This window comes from Columba livia, chromosome 2, assembly GCF_036013475.1.
Source record: "Columba livia isolate bColLiv1 breed racing homer chromosome 2, bColLiv1.pat.W.v2, whole genome shotgun sequence".
NCBI lineage: Eukaryota > Metazoa > Chordata > Aves > Columbiformes > Columbidae > Columba > Columba livia.
In genome coordinates, this window is record NC_088603.1 from 15,308,334 (window position 1) to 15,327,294 (window position 18,961).

At 38.4% G+C, this 18,961-nt stretch overlaps 1 protein-coding gene across 26 annotated transcripts in view; it reads left to right on the forward strand.

The window, feature by feature from the left end:
• The window catches only part of PARD3 (par-3 family cell polarity regulator), a 454,313-nt gene that overhangs the window by 215,992 nt on the left and 219,360 nt on the right, over window positions 1–18,961 (forward strand). For all 26 annotated transcript variants that reach the window (XM_065055093.1, XM_005504176.4, XM_065055083.1 and 23 more), the window contains 2 exons: window positions 14,962–15,053; window positions 17,883–17,966. In XM_065055093.1, coding sequence (XP_064911165.1) covers window positions 14,962–15,053; window positions 17,883–17,966 — 176 coding nt within the window. The remainder of the gene's footprint in view (window positions 1–14,961; window positions 15,054–17,882; window positions 17,967–18,961) is intronic.

Here is an 18,961-nt window from a genome sequence, read left to right on the forward strand (position 1 = left end):
TGAAGCTGCATCTCAAATCCTGTGTTCAGTTTTGGGCCCCTCATCATAAGAAGGACATTGAGGTGCTGGAGAAAGTACAGAGGAGGTGATGAAGCTGGTGAGGGGTCTGGAGCAGGAGTGTGATGAGGAGCAGCTGAAGGAACTGGGGCTCTTCAGCCTGGAGAAAAGGAGGCTGAGGGGAGACCTTATCACTGTCTACAACTACCTGAAAGGAGGGTGTAGCATGGAGAGGGTTGGTCTCTGCTCCCAAGAAGCAAGAGATAGGACAAGAGGAAATGGCCTCAAGCTGTGCCAGGGCAGGTTGAGATTGGATATTAGGAAAAAATTCTTCACGGAAAGGGTTGTCAGGCATTGGAACAGGCTGCCCAGGGAAGTGGTGGAGTCACCGTCCCTGGAGGTGTTTAAAAGGTGTTTAGATGAGGTTCTTAGGGACATGGTTTAGTTCAAGAATTAGGTTTAGTTATGGTTGGTCTCAGTGATCCTGAGGGTCTTTTCCAACTGAAATGATTCTGTGATTCTGGTCAGGGATACTGGTAGGCCATTATTGTCCTTTCTCAAATTGGCTGGCATTTGAGGAAGTACAAAATACTCTCCAGTCCTAATGGCATCAAACCTGGCTTCCCAGGATGAGAGAAGAGCTGCTTGGTGAATTACCTGAGTTATCTGTTATAGCGAATCTTGTGGTGTCTCCTGAGATAGCCAGAGTTGACCATCACAAGATGCTGGAATAGCCCAGGCAGTCAGTCTGAAACGTGATGTATTCTGTGAATCTGGAGAGTGGAAGTACCCAAAGATCCCGCCCAGGGAGGCAGCGGAAGAAGCGCTCAGTGCAGTTTGATTTCTAAAGGTGCTTCTTTCCAAAACCCCAGCATTTTCTTGTTCTTCAGGTTTTTGCAAGCTTTCCTTTCATAGTTTGAAGCAAAAAGCTTCAGAACGGTAGGATAATTGTGCATGCTTTTCACTGATTTCCTAAAAGTAGTTTTTTTCCAGTTTCAGAAAATAGGTATGAAGTGTAAAAGCAAAATAAACACTTTTTTAGGAGGCCTTAGACCGGACTAGCTTCATTGACTGGCTCCATGTGGTTTATGGAAAATTGATAACAAGCTCCCAGATATTTGGAAACCTTCAACTCAGCTTAAGTTGTAACTGATTAAGTGGCAACTAAGAAAACCTTATGTCAAAATTGGAATGTTTAAATATCTGGTTTAACAGCGTCTACCTCCTTTTAATCCTTATTGACATAGGTTGTTCTGGTTCCTTATCAAATTTTGTTTCCCAAAATGCTATTGTTAACCTTAAAAGAGTGTTTATGTAGACATAAACATAAGATAGACATAAAAATAGACACAAAATATACTTTATGTATAAAGTGCTATGAGTTCTTGATGAAGAGAGGCACTTGGGCATGTGCCTCTTTGACATGCGTATCATTTCCATGCCTTTAACCTTTTGTTTTGAGTGGGGTGGATCGAGAGGAATTCAACCACAAAATGCGTGGGTTTTTTTCCTTCTGTTTATGCATATTAGTTTTTAATGGATGCGGGAAATAGCACTTAAAATCACTGTTGTGCCTCAGTCTTAATTTGGTCTCATCTAAGGAAGATGTTGGAATTTGAGTAATTCGTATTAAGTTGTTTAAGTAACTTTATATTGTCACAAATGAAGTTCAGCTGTAGATTAGAAGCTGGCAGAGGGAAAAACAAATTATGGAAAATAGGTCAGCAGTATGTAAGGGCAAGAGGGATTTATTCCTGGAAAGTGTGCTCGTTTTGAAAGAGGGGGAGTGCTGAGATGGCAACTTCAGTGAACAAGACACAATTATTTAGATTACTTGAAAATAGGTAGGATTTTGAAGGAGGTAATAGAAGAGGGATGAAATTGGACACAGAGCAGTGCAAGTTACTGAATGATGAAATGAGTGCCTTGAGCTGGATGCGAAAGTGCAGATGAAGTGTCCTTTCAAACAACAGTCTGAGGCCACAGTGTTAGAGACATTTAAGTCATCTCTGCTGCTGAAAGAAGCAGTCTTGGCCATTCTTTGCTTCCTCCCTTGTGCCTCCCTAAGCTTTTACGAGACTGTTAATTAGACTGAACTGGACCAGCCTGGGAAACATAGCCAATTAAAATTGTTTTGATTAAACATTAATTTTAATTTAGATCTTTTGTGTAATGATACAAATGAATGAATATGCAGAAAGGAGAAGGTGGACAGAGGGATCCAGTGATGAACATGATCGTCTGGGGAGGGGAAGGGATGGGGCTGCCTCTTTCAACAAACCACATCTGTGGTTTGCGCTGGCTTTGCAGGATAATTAAACGCCAGGCCGAGGTCTTATTATGGGCAACACAGTGGAAATACATCCGCCTGGAAATACTGCACCTCCATCAGATGTGCAGAATTCAGGCCCTACTGCTCTGACTTGGGACAGAAATGCAAGGGAAGAATCACAAATGGAAATAAGGTCTCTGAGAAGAAGTTTTTTAAAAAAATATTATACTGAGAACCTGGTACCTCTTTGGTGCAACACAAGGCACTAAACAAGTTATTTCTTGAAATGCCTTCCATTTTGTGTAACTTCCAGTTCATTTGCAGAGTGCTTCCGGAGCTGTGGTTCTAGCACTTGAATGATGTCCTACTCTTTGTGGTCCCTGGATAGCATAGCGAGATGGTGCTGTTGATGCACTTTGGCTCTCAATCATGTTTCATCATGTGCTGTGTAAGAGTTTTGCGTGACAGCGAGTGGAGCACACGAGCTGGTGTGGGCTCAGGACCAAACTGCTCCGAGGGCTCCGGTGCCTTCCCCAGGCTCCCTGCAGTGGCCGTGGGACCTGGGCTGCTGTCGGCTGCCCTGAGTGTCTGCAGTGATGAGGCCAGGTGGCTTTTGATGCTTTCAGAAGTTTACTTAGTGCTATTTGATTTCCTTTATTTGATTGTCCTTTTTGGTTGAATTCAAGAGTACATGCGAGTACTTCACATTGTTCTGAAAGTAAGGCTTTGTCTGTATCAGAGACGTCACCCAAAACTGAAAGCGTCTAAGTCTGCAGGTGAACATCAAAAATATAGAAAGAAATTTTCTGTGCCTCAGTTTCCTCAAATAAAGAAAGAATTTGGAAAATTACTTTTAATCTTCTTCCTGAGGGTGCAGTGAAGCTAAAGTCGTTACTGTCCATGAAGTGTTTTGCCATACTGTGCTGGAGGGCACTACAGAAGTACTGAGTACTATTTATTTTTAATTTGATTTAATGCTTTTGATTAAAAAATTAATAAAATTGTCATAGACCAGATTGTAACCCTGTAGGCACTAGGAATGGAGCATTCGTAAATGAAGCATTTACTGAGAAGTTTGAAATTGTTTTTCATGTTGACTTCAGCAAAATAAATTGAGCAAAGAACAATGAAAAATGCTATAGTATTTTCTGTTATTGAAGTGGTGAATTTGTTTGGTGCCTAAGGTAAAATCCATGTTGTGCAAAAGACAAAATAGGAAAATGCTACAGCATAAGAGGGGAACTCAACTGAAGCAATTTTAGTGGAGTTTCTCAGTGAAGGATGAGGTGGAACGCAAAAAGTGGCATGTGACTGTGCAGTTCAGCAAAAGAGAGGTGAAAGGCAGAACAGCCACATGGTAAAATCTCATCACCGAAACGTTGCGCAGGAGCTGAGAGGTTTGGGTACCTCATGCCTCTGCAGTGAGGCCGGTGCCCGGCGCTGGTGTCCTGATGCCGGGGCTCCCTTGGGGACCTTCTTCCCCTGGGACGTGCGTCCAGGACCTTGACTGGTTTTGTTCCTTTGGGGGAGGAAGAGCCGAAACAGGAAGAATTATCTTTAATGTGTGCAAGTTAGGGATCCTGTAGCTCAGGTCTGTTTGTCCGTCAATGTGGTGTGTGAAACAAAAGACCTTTAAAACAGATATGTAGGTATTTTTCTCTTTCCAACAGTAGGAATTTAAATCAAAAAAGTCATAAATTGAAACTATATCCTAGCAAATCCTAGCAAATGAGAACTGAAGATAAATAACTGTCTAAATGAGAGGAAACCAATGTACTTTTCTTTAAGCGGGATGATAAAATAGTATATTTTTCTAGTTCTTTGGGCAGGGTTATTTTTACTAACACAAAAGCAAAACCTTTGAAAGCTATATTTCCTAAATGAGATGAAATTCAAAGTTAAAGAATACATGCTAACTTTAAACTCACATCAATGTAGGAACTTTTACCTTATTGGAAAACAGATATTTTAATTAAAATTTCAAAAAGCCAAGTCTTCCATAAACTTTCTGATGTTGTCTCTAAACAGTCCTGAGCCATGCTCAGAAAAATATCCAGAACTGAATCTTGTTATTAAGATGCCTGTGTGAGTAAAATGATGTTTTGTGTGACAGAGAACAGAGTGCTATATAGGGCTTTAGCTTGCTTCTAAATTGACTCTTAGGTTCAGTACTCAAGGGGATCGAACTGTTCTGTACTTGGCTGAAGCCAGTGAAATCCTCGTGTGCCGATACAGATCTGCAAATCAAGCAACAAGGGAGTATTTCAGATTAAAAAAGAAGAAAAAGAAATGAATAAGGATAAAAGGGCTATGAGACCTGTTTGAAAATTGCCTAATGACAAATTCAAGTTGTTAAATAAGAAATGCTTTTAGTATCTTAAGAAAAAATCCACAGAAGGATGAAAATCACGGTCCTTGAAAAGGTGAGGTGAATCATAATATATTCAGGAGTGTTACAGGGAAAATGTGATTTATGCAGAATTTTCTCCTTTCCTTTGTCTTGATATCAAGGGGAAACTATGTGACTCATCTATAATACATTTCTGCAGAAGTCTTTCAGATCTCTAAACTTACAGGTGGAGGCATGTGCGTTTGGTTTCTTCAGGGGAAAAAAGTGTGTGTCCCAATTTCATTTATCCATTGTCATTTCTTCTGCTTTTAAAAATCATGCAGGACTTAATGACTTTTTTTTTTTTCTTTTTAATGTCTGTATACAGAATAAGCCAACTTGTCAGATTAAAGGAAAAACTATTTAAAATTCTGTTGTTCTACATTAGTAACAAGCAGGTGAACTCAGTGTGGATCTATTTATAGGAGAACTAATGGATGTGCCTAACTTGACCTACTTCAGACTACTCAGCGGAAAAACAAACACACTGTAGTTGCACCACTGGCATGTAATTTATTTTTTCCTACTTTAAGAACAAAATAATGTCTTTGCTGTTGTGATCTTAGGAATACATATGTGTATTTAGATGCATATAGAAGCATGTATATTTCCTGAATGCTGTAGTAACACTCCATGTTAGAAGTATGCAGGGAGTAGATTTTTCCTTCCGTAAACAGCAACTTCTCCATATAAAATGAATGTTAGTTTTTTGTTTTTTGCTGGTCCTGAAATCTCAGATCTGTATAACCTGAAATCGTGGAGTGGGAAGAACTCAAGTTCTTAAAGAAAACCAGACTGCATTTTGTAAAAATCACTCCCATTGTGAAATAAGTAAAGCATCTTCTGCCAATGCTGGGGCAATTTTCTCTATATACTTGGGTATTGTATGAGTTAACCAAGGGTGGTAGTGGTATATATAGGTGCATATGTATGTATCAGTTAACAAGATGAAAGGGAAAGTAAATAGTATATTAAGTCATTGACCAGACGTGTTTGTTGTGTGGCAAGTGCCACACTTGTGTTGGCTCATCATGTGGGGATGCCTCTGTAATTGAGGTAATTCCTGCATTATTCAAGGTAAATAATAAAAGGGCCTGTACAAAACCAGGCCTGGCCTTTGGGCTAAACTTTCCAGGGCAATTTGATTATACCTTGACCTATAATTGTAGCCTACTTCCAAATAAAGCTGTTAACTATTTCCATTAAATATATTTCCCGTGACTCTGACATCAAAGTATGACTGTGAATCTGTGTTTAATATGAACGCTAGTGTTTGTTTTACACTGGCAGATCCTGGTGGTCTGTATGTCAGTCTGTGAATCATATGAAAAGAGTATAAAATTTCAGAGATCTGAACATGGCAATAGTCTTCAGATAAGCCTTATTTAAAACAAACAGACTTTTGCCTGTGAAATGGATATGTTTTGGATCCTGAGGAAAAAGAGAAAGCAGAATAAGAACTGTAACTAGGCAGTGACACAAAATGAACCCATTTTATTTTTAAGACAACAATCAATTTGAGGTAATTCGATATAGTTGTACATGGGTCTCTGAGATAAGTGCTTCTCTTTGCAATACAATGGACACATCTATAATTTGTTATTGATCAGATCATCAGAAAGCTCTTCAGATGCTTTGCTTAATACTGAAAGTGTGGCAGTCCATGCTTCATATATTTCAAATATTTAGCACATGAGAGGATAGTACTTTGTTGTTGCCTCTAGTCTTTGAGTTGACTTTCTGTTATCACATTGCTTTTTAAAAGCTCCTGTTAGTGGATGTCCCGAGAGGCAGAGCTGCTGGTGCTTGGATGCCCTGTCTGGTCATGCCAAATCTTTTCTGGTTATTCCCGTTGGTTGGTTTTGCTTAGGGAACTGGGAAGTGTCTCAAAAATTCATTATGTGATGAAATGTCTTATGTTTTGTTCTTCTTCAGATACTTTGCATCAAATAAAATGTTTAAAAAATAGGTTATGGACTGCAGTTATTACCAGGTGATAAGAAAAGGGGGAGGTGGAGCTCATCTGGTATATTTGACCAAGAAGAGGCGTTTTGTGGCTCAGCATCCTAAGCTGCTGCTGAGACTATTAATATACATTGTAATATTACTGCTTTTCAAAATGTTGTATCCAAGTGTCTTATCTGTATTTGTCTTTGCACGCATAGTGTATCATCCCCAACATATTAACTGAGAAATGCACTTTTAAGTGATTTTTTTGCCACTGTTGTAGAGCAAATCAGTGCAGGAATTAAGAAGGGGCCCAATGTTGTCCTCATCTTAAGTCTGTCTTTGATATGAGAAACAGATCATCAAGGTGTCACCAGGTTCAATTTGGCAACAGTTTACCCATTTGTCATTGAACAGGAATTCAGGTCACTGAATTACCATAATTATAATATTTTCTAATATGCTGTGAGCATCATGGTGTTGCGTATTATTTGTGGATTTAGAGCTGTTGCAGAATGGCTGACCATGAAGTAGTAGTTGTGCTACGGCAACACTTGACACTTCTTTAAAACGTCCTTTAAATACGATCTGGTGGGAACAGCTACATATTTTTGTTATCCATTTGATATTTGCCATCTGTAGAGGAACCCTGATGCCTGGATTTGTCTCGGTAGCTCTCAGTTTACAGCACACCTCCTCCTGCCGCCCACCCCGGGCTGTCAGCAGTCCCGCAGGAGTCACTGAGACGATCTGGAGTGGGACGCCCTCAGCCTGGCGAAAACAAACCGAGATATTACCCAAACAGCAAGTACAACGTATGAAATATGGTCACAATACAAATTGTGAAATGCTTGAGAATTAGCATTGCTTTAGACATTACTATGGTTTTCCTTCTCTATCAGATCACGTTTTGTGCAATTTCCATTGTATGAGGTTGCCCAATTGCCTAAGTACCTTTTTCTTTCTTTTAATTTTTTTTACCCCCTCAATATCCTTTCTCTGCTGGTAGGCATAGACTATTCAGCTACGTTAATTAGCAAGCGTGTTCGATCAACAACAAAAAAACCCTCTGAGTTTTAATGCATTTCATGCTGTTTGTTGGCAAGCTACCACTGTAAGGTCATGTCTGAGATTTTCTTTACTGTAAAGCAGCAGAACCAGCAAAATGTCTCAAGTTAAATTCACTAGCAAGAAAACCTTTTGTCTAACCTACTAAAACTCTTAAAAGGTTCTTGTACTTTTCAGTGCTGTCTGTAGTGCCTACTGTAAAAAAGAATTAACTCCGGCATCATCTAGTAAAAAGCTTTTTTAGTGGAAGCTCCATTAAATGGCCGATCAGTATTTGTGTTGTGCTCCTGCCATTGCCCCGGCTAGCTGTGCTGTAAAGGTGTGCTCCACCAGATTGTTATATATGAATATATGTCTGTGATTTCTGTGACATATCACAGGTTGTTGATCCCCTAAGCACTATGGGCTTCAGTAAACCTTTGAACTAATACACACTGCAAAACAATCGAGATACTGTATGGCTTGCTCAGTTTTTATTAGTATTACAAGGCTTTTAATATATGTTTTAAGAAGAGTCGTTAGGCATTAAAAAAAAGGATAGTCAAAACTGAATGTAGTGTCATATAGGCTTCTCAAAGGAAAGTTGTATCAAATGATATTTTTTGGCTATGTGGTGTTCTGCTTTTGGGACAATAGGAAATCAAATACGTCTCTCTTTAAATCTGTAAAAACATTTCCTGTCAAGGCGCTTCACAACAGAAGTAGTGCCATCATGAAGCCAGCCAGGTTTGAGGCTCAGCTTGATCAGTTTATTAAATGGGAAATAAGAGATGATTGCCTGTGATAGCAGGGGATGAATTTGATATTCATCAGAGACCTGGGAAATCCCTTCCATTCTGCGCTCCTCTGTGTCTGTATGGTATCTATTCACTGATTTGAGCAAGGCAAATTTCATTTTAGAGTAGTGAGGCATATAGAAACTATATGAATATTACCATTTCCAATTGTGGGATGACCATCCAGCACAAAGATGTGATAACATAGGGATGATTGAGGTGTAAGGAGTATATTAACTCATATGCATGTAAAAAAAGATCTTTTTGTTGTTCATTTAAGTGGATGAAGATTTAATGTAAGGTTTCTCTCCTCTCTTTCTGAGTTATTGATAATAGCAGTGCACCTAGTATAGGGCTGATGTGGATTACACAAAGCTTTCACCTAATTATTTGTGCATATGTATGTGTTCAAGAAGGAGAAACCCTTTTTTAAAAAAAATTCAATAACTCTTTTTTTTTTCCCATGTGATCTTTATAACTACTCTTCAGATTTGATTGAAAATTGCCATTCTCTGGAGACTGGGCCAGTTAATCAAGAAGTGAGAACATTAGCGCAAAAGCCTGATGCTGGTATATTTGTGCTATTTAAGACACAGGAAAATAGGTCCCTTAGGAGCTGTTTCCTATCAAGTCTGATCATACAGAGAGAGAACCTACTTTATGTTGCAAGGACCAAACAAACATTTATAAAACACAGCTGCCAGGAGACTAATAGGAAATACAGTCTCTTCTTCCATAATGATTACAGAGAAGTGCAAGAGACTAAAAGGGGAAAGATGAAGGGAAGGACATATTTTAATAATGTAAGTGTTATTTTTGTTGTGTCCTGGATGAGGGAAAAAGTACTGGCGTGCAGCCTTTCAGGAGCTTTTAGTTATTGATAATGTGTCTTTCTCTACAGTAGAATCTAAAGTACCTGTTGGACGTTATATACTGTTTACAGTATATAACCAATTTACAGTACTTTCACTCGCTATGCTAAAATTTTTAAAAAATTAAATGCTAGAAAACAAAGGAGTTTGAATTCTTCCAAGACACAGAGGCTCCATATTGACAGGCTTTTATTTGTGGAGGAGCGTGTGTCTGATGTATTTATCGTATCTTGCTCACACTGGTATCTCTGCCTTTTTACCATGACGGCTGCAGTCGCTTGCCATTGCAAGACCCTGCTTTCTGTTGCTGACGCTAGAAAAAATACTGAAAGTGTTTTATAACAAGAACATCCACCCCATGCAAAAATACTTTGCTGCAGTTACTTTGCAGACTAGTAACAAACCAAAACAGGTTTCATTATGTTTTAAAAGATGATTCCTTTGTGTAGCTCTTGTATAGCCGTGTCAGCCCATTTTTTCTGCTGAGGCTGGATCTTTTGTTCAGTTAAGAACTTCACAAGTCAGACAAAAAATCTCATTTGTGTACAGTGTGAAGAGATTTACTACAATTTACAGACTTTCTCTTTTCACAGAAAATGTGGAATCTCAGGGTGACTGGGCCTGCTTTCCTGGGTGAGGGCTCCACAGCGGGGCTGGGCCTGGCTGGCTGGGCTTGCCAACAGCCCCTTCCCGGCCCTCAGACAAGGTGGAGGATTAAACTCTCTAAGTGGACTGTAAATTAACAGCAAAGTCAGGGCGGGAAGACACAGGTTTGGGAGAAGGAGCCTGTAGATGGTGTTGGAGGAGCAGGCAGAGACTCAAGGGGAAGGGATGCGACACTGTGGGGTGCAGGAGTGAACGAGGGAAACGTGCAGAAGGGAGGTTGGTGGTGAAGCCTTAGCACAGCCCCACACATGCATGTATTAGGATAATCTTTACAGACAACTTCCCTTTCTTTGATCTTAATTTTGATTTATTCAGTGTTTACATAAGTGACCAGTCAGTTTTTTCCTTTTGTGTTGCTCCATGTTGCTGATTTGCCATGGGGTGTTCAAGTCGTTTCAAACCAGTTACTTTCTTTTGTACAACCATTATCACTAAAGTACCCAATCACTTTCTGGACAATAATGAAATAATTATTATATCCCTCTGAACTGAAAAAAAATGCACCAACCAACCAACAAACCCAATAGAGAAACAAACGAAACCATCCCCCCCAAAAAAAACCCCGCAACCAAACCCAAACACTTTTACTCCCATTTTTTCAGTTATTGTTAGGCTGGAGCTGTTGCTATTGAATTTAAGAGATAGGATTAAGTGTTCAGAGAAGACAGATTTATACAGAACTCTTATGTGCCTTCAGAGCCCATTTCCCATTGTGTCAGACTGAAGAAGATTGTAATCAGCACTTACTTGGACCAGGCACCAAGAAATAAAGGCTGCACAAATGGAACGTATAGGAATTTAAGTGACCGCACTAATTTTATTCAGACTCCCTGTCAGCTATTGAGTTTTCTGCAGGTAATCATCTAATGAAGACGAGGGAATGTGAAGAAGTTCTGCTTATGTTTTTGGGGAGTTCATTACAAATGTATTGAACAGTACAGATTAGTGGGAAAGTGCTTTTTTGGAGATGAAGTAGTGGATTAATCAGAAGCAGGAGCTGATGTTATAGTAATGAAAGATAAAATGTCCAGTAAGATAGGAAAAGCATGGCTGGTTTTGAGCTTTGGAAATGAAACAAGGCAATATTCACTCAGAAATAATCTGGGGAAATGTAATTAAAAGGTCAGTTTGGGTTCACATTCATTGAATAAGGTTCTGTTGGCAAGCATAATGCTCTGAGCATTTTGTAATCCTAAGAGGTGTTAGGGGTTTTTTTCTTCAAAAATACAAAACAAATTGGCAACTTTTCATATGTTTTTTATTAATGCTGTGCAGGTGAACTGTGAAATGGACCTTTCTATATGCAGAACTACTGGCATTAATAGTCCATTTTGAGCACTTAAGAGTTTTTGAGTTGTTAATTTTATTAGAGAACTTGGAACAATAATGAAAAAAAAGAGTTGTTGGTATTTTCAGTTGGTTCGTTGGTTGTGGTTTTTTTTAGAAAAATGGCTTCAGTTGCTTTGGCACCTACATAAGCTTATTTTTTTACCATGAGATTTGCAAGAATCTGCTACTGTGTACCTATGCACAAACTTGACTCTTATAAGACACAGGAATTTTGTACAGATTCATTTAAAAGAATAACTCTTTGAAATTGTTAATTCTCTTAAAAAAACTATGACAAATTTTGACAACTTTGCTTTCTTTTTGATGGCATTGTGTTGTTTCATCTCCGTGTGAGTAGCCTAAATACGCAACAGAAGGTGTATTTGCGTTATGGATGGCTCTATCCATGCCTGGTGGCACAGCGAGGCCTGGCTGGGAAGCCCTGACTGAGTCATCTCAGCAAAAGGGAATTGGGGGAATTTTACAGCGAACACATCAGGGTATGCAGAAGTACACTGAAAGATGTTCTTTAAATTTTCCTCCGTGCTGTAAAAATGAAACTATCTTTAATTATTTCAATTTTGGAAAAAAACTCAAACAACCTAAAACATCATTCTGTCTGTAGTAACTGTATGTTAAAAGCTGTATCTTTTGATATAGCAGGAATTGGTGTAATAAAACCTGTAAGTCTGGGAGTATGCTTAAATCAATTATTTCTGAGAAATGTCTACAATAGTACCTGTCTGGCATCTTGGAAACTTTCTTGGTCTTCTCAAAGTCCTTTTCCTTGATTTACCTCATGATAGCACATCCAGGTGGAATTTGCCTTTCAGAAGAAAACTTCTTTCCAAATAAAGAAATAATTGCTTGATGTAGAAATTTTCACAGCTAGTTACTTTTCTTAGTAAATCAGAATTTTAAGTCAAATCCCTCTGCAGGTGTCCCAATTTTTCTCTCCGTTCAATGTAAATCAAAATCTGTGTTATTGCGAGAAGAGAGCCTGATTACTGTAATATTAAAGATTTTTTAAAGGCTACATCATACATCTGTTGATAATGGCAGCAGTGCTTTCGTTAGGGTTGCGATTCCTCCTCTAAGCACCTACTTGCAGGCATGTGCATGTTTTTGATACAGATCTGTCTGCCATCCGGGAAAAGCCAGACAGAGGCATGTGGGAGCTGCTGTTTCTTAATTGCTTGTATAACTGACAGTGAGCCTGGTTCCAAAACTTGTTGTGTTTATAATTCTCGATACAAATGGCACAAAAAGTAGATACGGTGGTGCCAGATAGCATCTGTTTTACATAGCTTCTGGTTTGCAGTTTCTAATGCATTATATTGTAATATTAAAACATGAAGTATAGGCAAGAGGCAGGTAAGCTCGTTATTGCCTTCGTACTGGCTGTGCTGGGGGTCCAACAGGGGGATGCCCCTTTCCAGGGGAGAATGAACCTCTGGACCAGGTGGGACAGAAAGAAAGGAAACGGGATGTGCAACACGTGGAGAGGTGTAAGTGTGAGCTGACGTTAGGAGGCTGTGGGAATGAGGGCAAAGATGCTCTCAGGGCTGGGAAGTGGTGGAAAGAAGGATTTCAACAAGGGTTTAGCTGGAGTTGTGCACAGTGGGCTGCATCCCAGGAGGGCGCTGAAAGTGGGTCTGCCAAGAGCCAGTCCCAAGGGCTGCTGCAGAGACCGAGTGGGACAAGCGGAGTTTTATTTACAGACTTAGTTTAAACTAGTCAAGGGAAGAACTTGCAGGGCTGAAAGATGGTAAAGTGTAGGACCAAAGTGATGCTAGATGAAGGATACTTACGTTGCATATATATTTAGATGACTGCTAAAGTGGCACAGCATAAAGCCAGATGTTTGTCAGCAGGGGCTGACAAACCTATACTAATAGGTAGGATGTTATTTCAGTCTCTTCTTACGTGTGCATATACTTACCGTAGGCTTACTTACAAAGACCACACACAAAAAAGCCAAAAACATTGTATTAACCAAGTAACATGCATTTGTGATGACCTTTTAACATAGCTTGAGTTTCAAAATCGTGCCTCATGAGCAACTCTGATTTTAGACTTGCAGATAACAGCTTCAGTGCAATATAAATAGGTAGTTTTCTACAATCACCAGTGTCTCTAACTTCAAAACAGGAAACCCATAGCAACAGGGATCTGCAAGATTCTGTAAGAAACAAGATGGAATGCTTCTTTTAATGTGAAACAACTCCAAACGTTCTGATTTTCCTGTATATACCTTTTTGAGTGTAACTTTAGAATTGTCATGGAGATTTGGATATTTATTTATTTTTAACCTTTATGCAGTGGTACATGTAGAATGTCAGCTGAAATCAGTAAATACAGAAATGTAAGCACTGGCTTTTATCATATTAAAGAATCATATTGGGTTTATAAACAACTTTTACTACACAGAAAATATTTTGAGTTCTTGTTTAGATTCATAATACAGTTTTAGGCAGGTTCAAGATGCTGGTTAACCTTTGAAATGTGTTACTTGCCTAGTGCTTAACAGAGACAGATGACGAAGAAGTGCATATTAAAGCCTCTCAAAACACGGGATCATCAATCTTCAAGTAGCTCAGCTTCCCGCAGCGCGCTGCCAGCCGGGGCCACGCGGCAGATCCACAGCCCGTGGTGCATCCAGCCTCCTGCTTTGGCAGCTTCTCGGTGGAAATGTCAATTGGGCATTACCAAACGCCTCTGCTTGCCTTTAATATCACTTCAATAATTTAATATATTGTCTGACTCCATGTGCTGAACTCATAACTTATCACACTATTTTACTGACTTGGTCGGTCTGACTCTAGAATCTGAGTCTGTGTTTCAAACCTACTGTTCGCAGTTTATAGTATTTTCTGTTTGGTCACATGGGTAATTAAAAGCATAAGCTGGTGATGAGTAAAATAGGTATAAAAATGTTTTTAGACCTTCTTACTGGTAGTTCTTGAATCACCTTGATCTAAATTTGAAAGTACAGCATTCAGAACTTTGACATTAAAATTATACATTTGGTGAATAATGTATGACTTTTTGGAAAGTCAAATTAAAAAGAAAATCAATTGGTTAGCATTAGAGCCTCACGTAACTCTTTGATGTCAGCCTTTTCTGGCATGCTATTAATAAAGGCCTGAGATAAAATGTTTAAAGGGGTCTTGGTATTTTATGGAATTATACAAGCTGCGTTTTCTTGTACTCTTTTTAACTCTTTGCAAATGAGTCTGAATTGCCTTGTATATTCATTTAAGTCCCCAGTAACCTGCCCAGAGAGAACTTGGAAGGAGTTTGCTCATACGGTGCTGACCATCAGCTGATTTTTGTGCTTTTACTTGGGTAGGTTTTTAAAAAATACTGGCTGTGCTAGCTTCTGTAGCCTTGCTTTTACAACTGTAGTAAAATCAAGATATAAAACTGACTAAACTATAAATATAATTACAAAAATGTGTATAGTGTCAAAAAATTTACAACAGTCTCTTACAGCAACAGAAAATATTTTTGGAGTCATGGGAGCACATTTCCCCTGCATACATGGTTAGCCCAATAATCTGAAAATGGTAAGAAGACATTATTAATATGAGTTAACCTATTATACCTAGGTTTACTTTTCTTTCTTTTGTTTTTGATATGTAGGATGAAGATCGAACAGAGGAGGACAACAGCAGAGTTGAGCCTGTTGGTCATGCAGACACTGGCTTGGAGAATGCTACCAATTTTTCCCTGGAGTAAGTTACTGGCAGAACACTTATTTTAATGACAAGTCTTGAGACTGAACATAGACTAGCAAAAAACGTCAGAATCATATGGGTAATACTGCTCTTAAGAAAGTGGAGCAGGCTTTTTTAAGTCGCATCATGTTAGTTTTAAACAATTTGCTTCATGGACCTTTTTAAAGCAGATTTTAAATAGTTTACAACACCTGTGCTAAAAATGAGCGTTGGAAACTTGACAATTATATGTGCTGATGCTACAGTAGATTTTCTGCCTCAAAGAAGTTGCTTATTTGATGGAACTCTGAAAACTCGACAGAAGGAATAGGGCCAGTGGTAGCACAAATAAATCAACAGGCAAGAATTACACAGGGAAAATCATGAGACCAGTCACCAGTTCACAGTCTCCTGGGAAGATGTGCATGGGGTCACGTAAGCTGTGTGGTCAAAAACCCCATACTTTGTGAATGGATCAAAACTGATGTTGTTCAGGAATGGGAAGCTTCTCCTTTAAAAAAAATGAGTAAAGGATGCATTATTTCCTCATGAGATACAGCAAGCTTAACCTTTCACATGTCATGGCAAAGAGCTGATCCATCCCTCACTATGGAATTAATGAGAAAACATCACTTCTACCCTTAAATTAAACCTTTTGAATGGATTTAACTTAAATTTTAAATAAAAATAAATATTCTATACCTATTATTTCTGAATTGAAGTATGAATTAGATTCAGAGGGTTTAAATGTTAGATAAAGATCGTGGTGAAATCTGTTAGGCTATACATGCTGAGTTTTACCCTGGTCCATTTACAAACGTGTTATATTGTAAATTCCAAATGCTGCTTGCTAAATAGAGTTTACAGAACTTCTTGTCACATTTAATGCTTCTTGGTGTTGCCCTTAAGTAACTTTATTGGCTTTTTATCCTATGCTACTTCATTCTTTTTTTGGTTTGATATTGTTCTTTGTACATTTGTTTGGAGTACTTTGACCAAAGTTAGGAGAACATCAGGGTAAGAAGCAGTGGAACAAGTTAAACAGCATTATGAAAACTCACTCTTTTCTTTTAAATTTAAGCTATGTTTCCACTTGTGACAGTTCCAGGTGATTTGCCATTGATTTTCACTTGTTCTCTTCCTCAGCCCTCGGTTTTCTTTTAAGTTAATAGGAGAGTCCGAAGAAAGTTGATCAGAGGGAGCCATAGGCATGCGAATAGCAAAAAATGCCTTTTGGAGTCCCTTTTGGACGTGAAAGACATTGCTTGATTCCCATGAGCCGCTTTGCACACTAGTTAATGAAAACTTAGACTTGATGTACAGTGGGAATGAAACGAAGTGAGCCTGTACAGAAACTGGGACAGGGAACATTTCCAAGTGCTGTAATGCTGTCAGTCTTAAAATGCTTGTCTAGGTCTGAAGAATAATACTTTTTTTGGCTGATGTCTCCCAGCTCTCCTGTGGTTGCAATGCTTTCTTGAACTAAACAGTGGAAACAGGGATAGAGACCTTCCTTTTGTGGTGTTAAAAAAACAGCCATGAATTGAGGCATACAGCAAATGTAAAGGCTACCTTAAAATATAATTTAAAAAATTAATTTGGAAGAAATATAAAACAAACTGTAATGCTGGATTTTTGTTAACTTCCTAGCAATATGTGGTCTGGTTATTCTCAGACTCCAAATTAAGTGCTGCAAGCTTTCGGGATGGGCCACCATATGATCGAGAGCTTATTGAAGGAAGTAGAAAAGCTTTTACTGCTATCATAGGGCATTGGTCTTGCTCTTTGCTCCATTTCTAGATTAAGCTTGATTTGTACGCTTATGAGAAACAAGCTTCTCAAAGATCTGTGTATATATATGTAGTGTCAGGAAATATGGAAAAAGTAAGTAATCCTAGGGAGAGGCATAAGCCACAGATTTAGATTGTGGCTTTCATTCAGATCTGTCACTTCCAGATTTGCTGAGAGTTTTGGCCTTCGTGTATTATTTTCTCATTTGAGTATTTATAACTGTGGTTTATGGGCTATATTCCACCTTTCCAGATGTGGGTATGTTTCAAACACATCAGTAGATTTGGTCCACATCTTTTTTCTAGAATCTTTGGATGTCTCTTTCTGAACCTGTGCTTTCCTCTTTCACTTTTTCTACTCTACAGCAAAAAGTTTAATTGAAAGCTATATGCATAGTTGCTTCAGGAGGACATCCGGTTGCTTTTGAATGTTACAGTGAAATATTACTTTGGAAGCTTTGACTAGTAAGAACGTGTAGATCCAGCAAACTTCCAATAAAAGAAATGGAATTAGAATAAAACAACTGAATGTGTTTTAAAACTAGAAGAATTTAACTAATTAAAAATTAAATAAATCTTACTTGATTAAGCAGTAGTTATGTAAAAGCTGATGTTAAGGCTTAGAGTGGGCTCTCTCTAGGATGCACAAATAAACCATGCCAGTGCCATGATCAGCTTTTAGGCTTTTGAGGAAAAATTGTATGTGGTATTTAAGATAATTCTGCTCAATGGTTGAAGCAGTTAACTTAAATTTAAACTTTAGAATAAGGAAGAGATAAAACAATATGCGTGTGATGGTGATACCTGTTTTAAAGGAGCAAATTAAGTTTACAAGAAATTCTTTGACTTTTGTTTGTTTTATTAATTGAACTATTTTTGATGATTGATCTCCTTTCATGCCATCAGATTAATCTTCAGGTACGTAGCATTCAACAATGCCTTCATCGCCATGACTTGATTTCTGGAATGGTTTTGTTTTGCTTTGTATGTTTGTGTGGGGTTTTTTGGTTCCTTCACGGTACATGTTCATATTCCCTCATTCGTCATTGTCTCACAGTGATATGGTAAAGCTCGTTGAAGTCTCCAACGACGGCGGGCCTTTGGGAATCCATGTAGTGCCTTTCAGTGCCCGAGGCGGAAGGTAACGTATCGTGTAGGATTTTAATTGAATTGTAACTTGCTGTGTTTTATCTTAGTTGTCTTAATTTTTGTGTTGTGCGCCTTTGCCTTCTGTAGAATATTTTGTGTTTTTCAAAAGGCAGTCCTGAAGAACTGCAACTTCACTGAGTCTGTACTTGAAATGGACTCTATAATGGAAAAGCTCTGCTTAACAGGACTTAGAACTGTGGAGTTTTAATAGAGGCTCTGTTGTAATCTTATGGGATATTGAAGTATAGAGATTGCCTTTTGGACTCTTAAAAATTATCATCTGCTGCTTTAATTCAGATGAATATTTATGCAGTATTTCCTTGCTGACCGTTTAGAGCACAAGTTCCCAAATAACAGCAGGAGCCTAAAGCAGAGGCGTCCCGCGCCTGCGCCTGGTAAGACTGGGAGAGAAAACAGTCATCACACTTTCAATATTTAGTGTTGTCCTCTCTGTTGGGGTTAAAATGAAGCAGCAGAACGAGTTGAAACATTCTGGTTTTGGGGAAGGTGAATCATTTTATTATATGGCAGGCTGGAACTCCTGAAGTTGGATTGTTAACAGAAAATAAAAGTGTAAAGAAAGTTCTTTACATTAAATAATATAATGTGAGGGATTATATTAGGAAATCTCTATTGTTTACTTTGCTAAAGTAGAGTTTTAGCATTTACAGTCATTAACGTAATCTCAGAAAAATGCCTTAACTTTTGTAATAATTAGTTGTGGATTCGAAGCTTTTAAGTATGTTAAAAAACAATAGTTCTTCAGGCATATATACAAATTTTCTTTTGGTGATGCATATTCTAAGAACACACTGTGTTTTCCCTCTCTAAGGAAAAGGGGCACAAATACATATTTTAAAAAGTAATCTGAAGGGGTTTTATATTCTCACATGTCTGTCGACTCAGCAGAAATTTCAGTTTAATACTTATGAGGAAAACGAACTTGCTATACAAAACATATATCTCAAATATTAATATCCTCTTTTC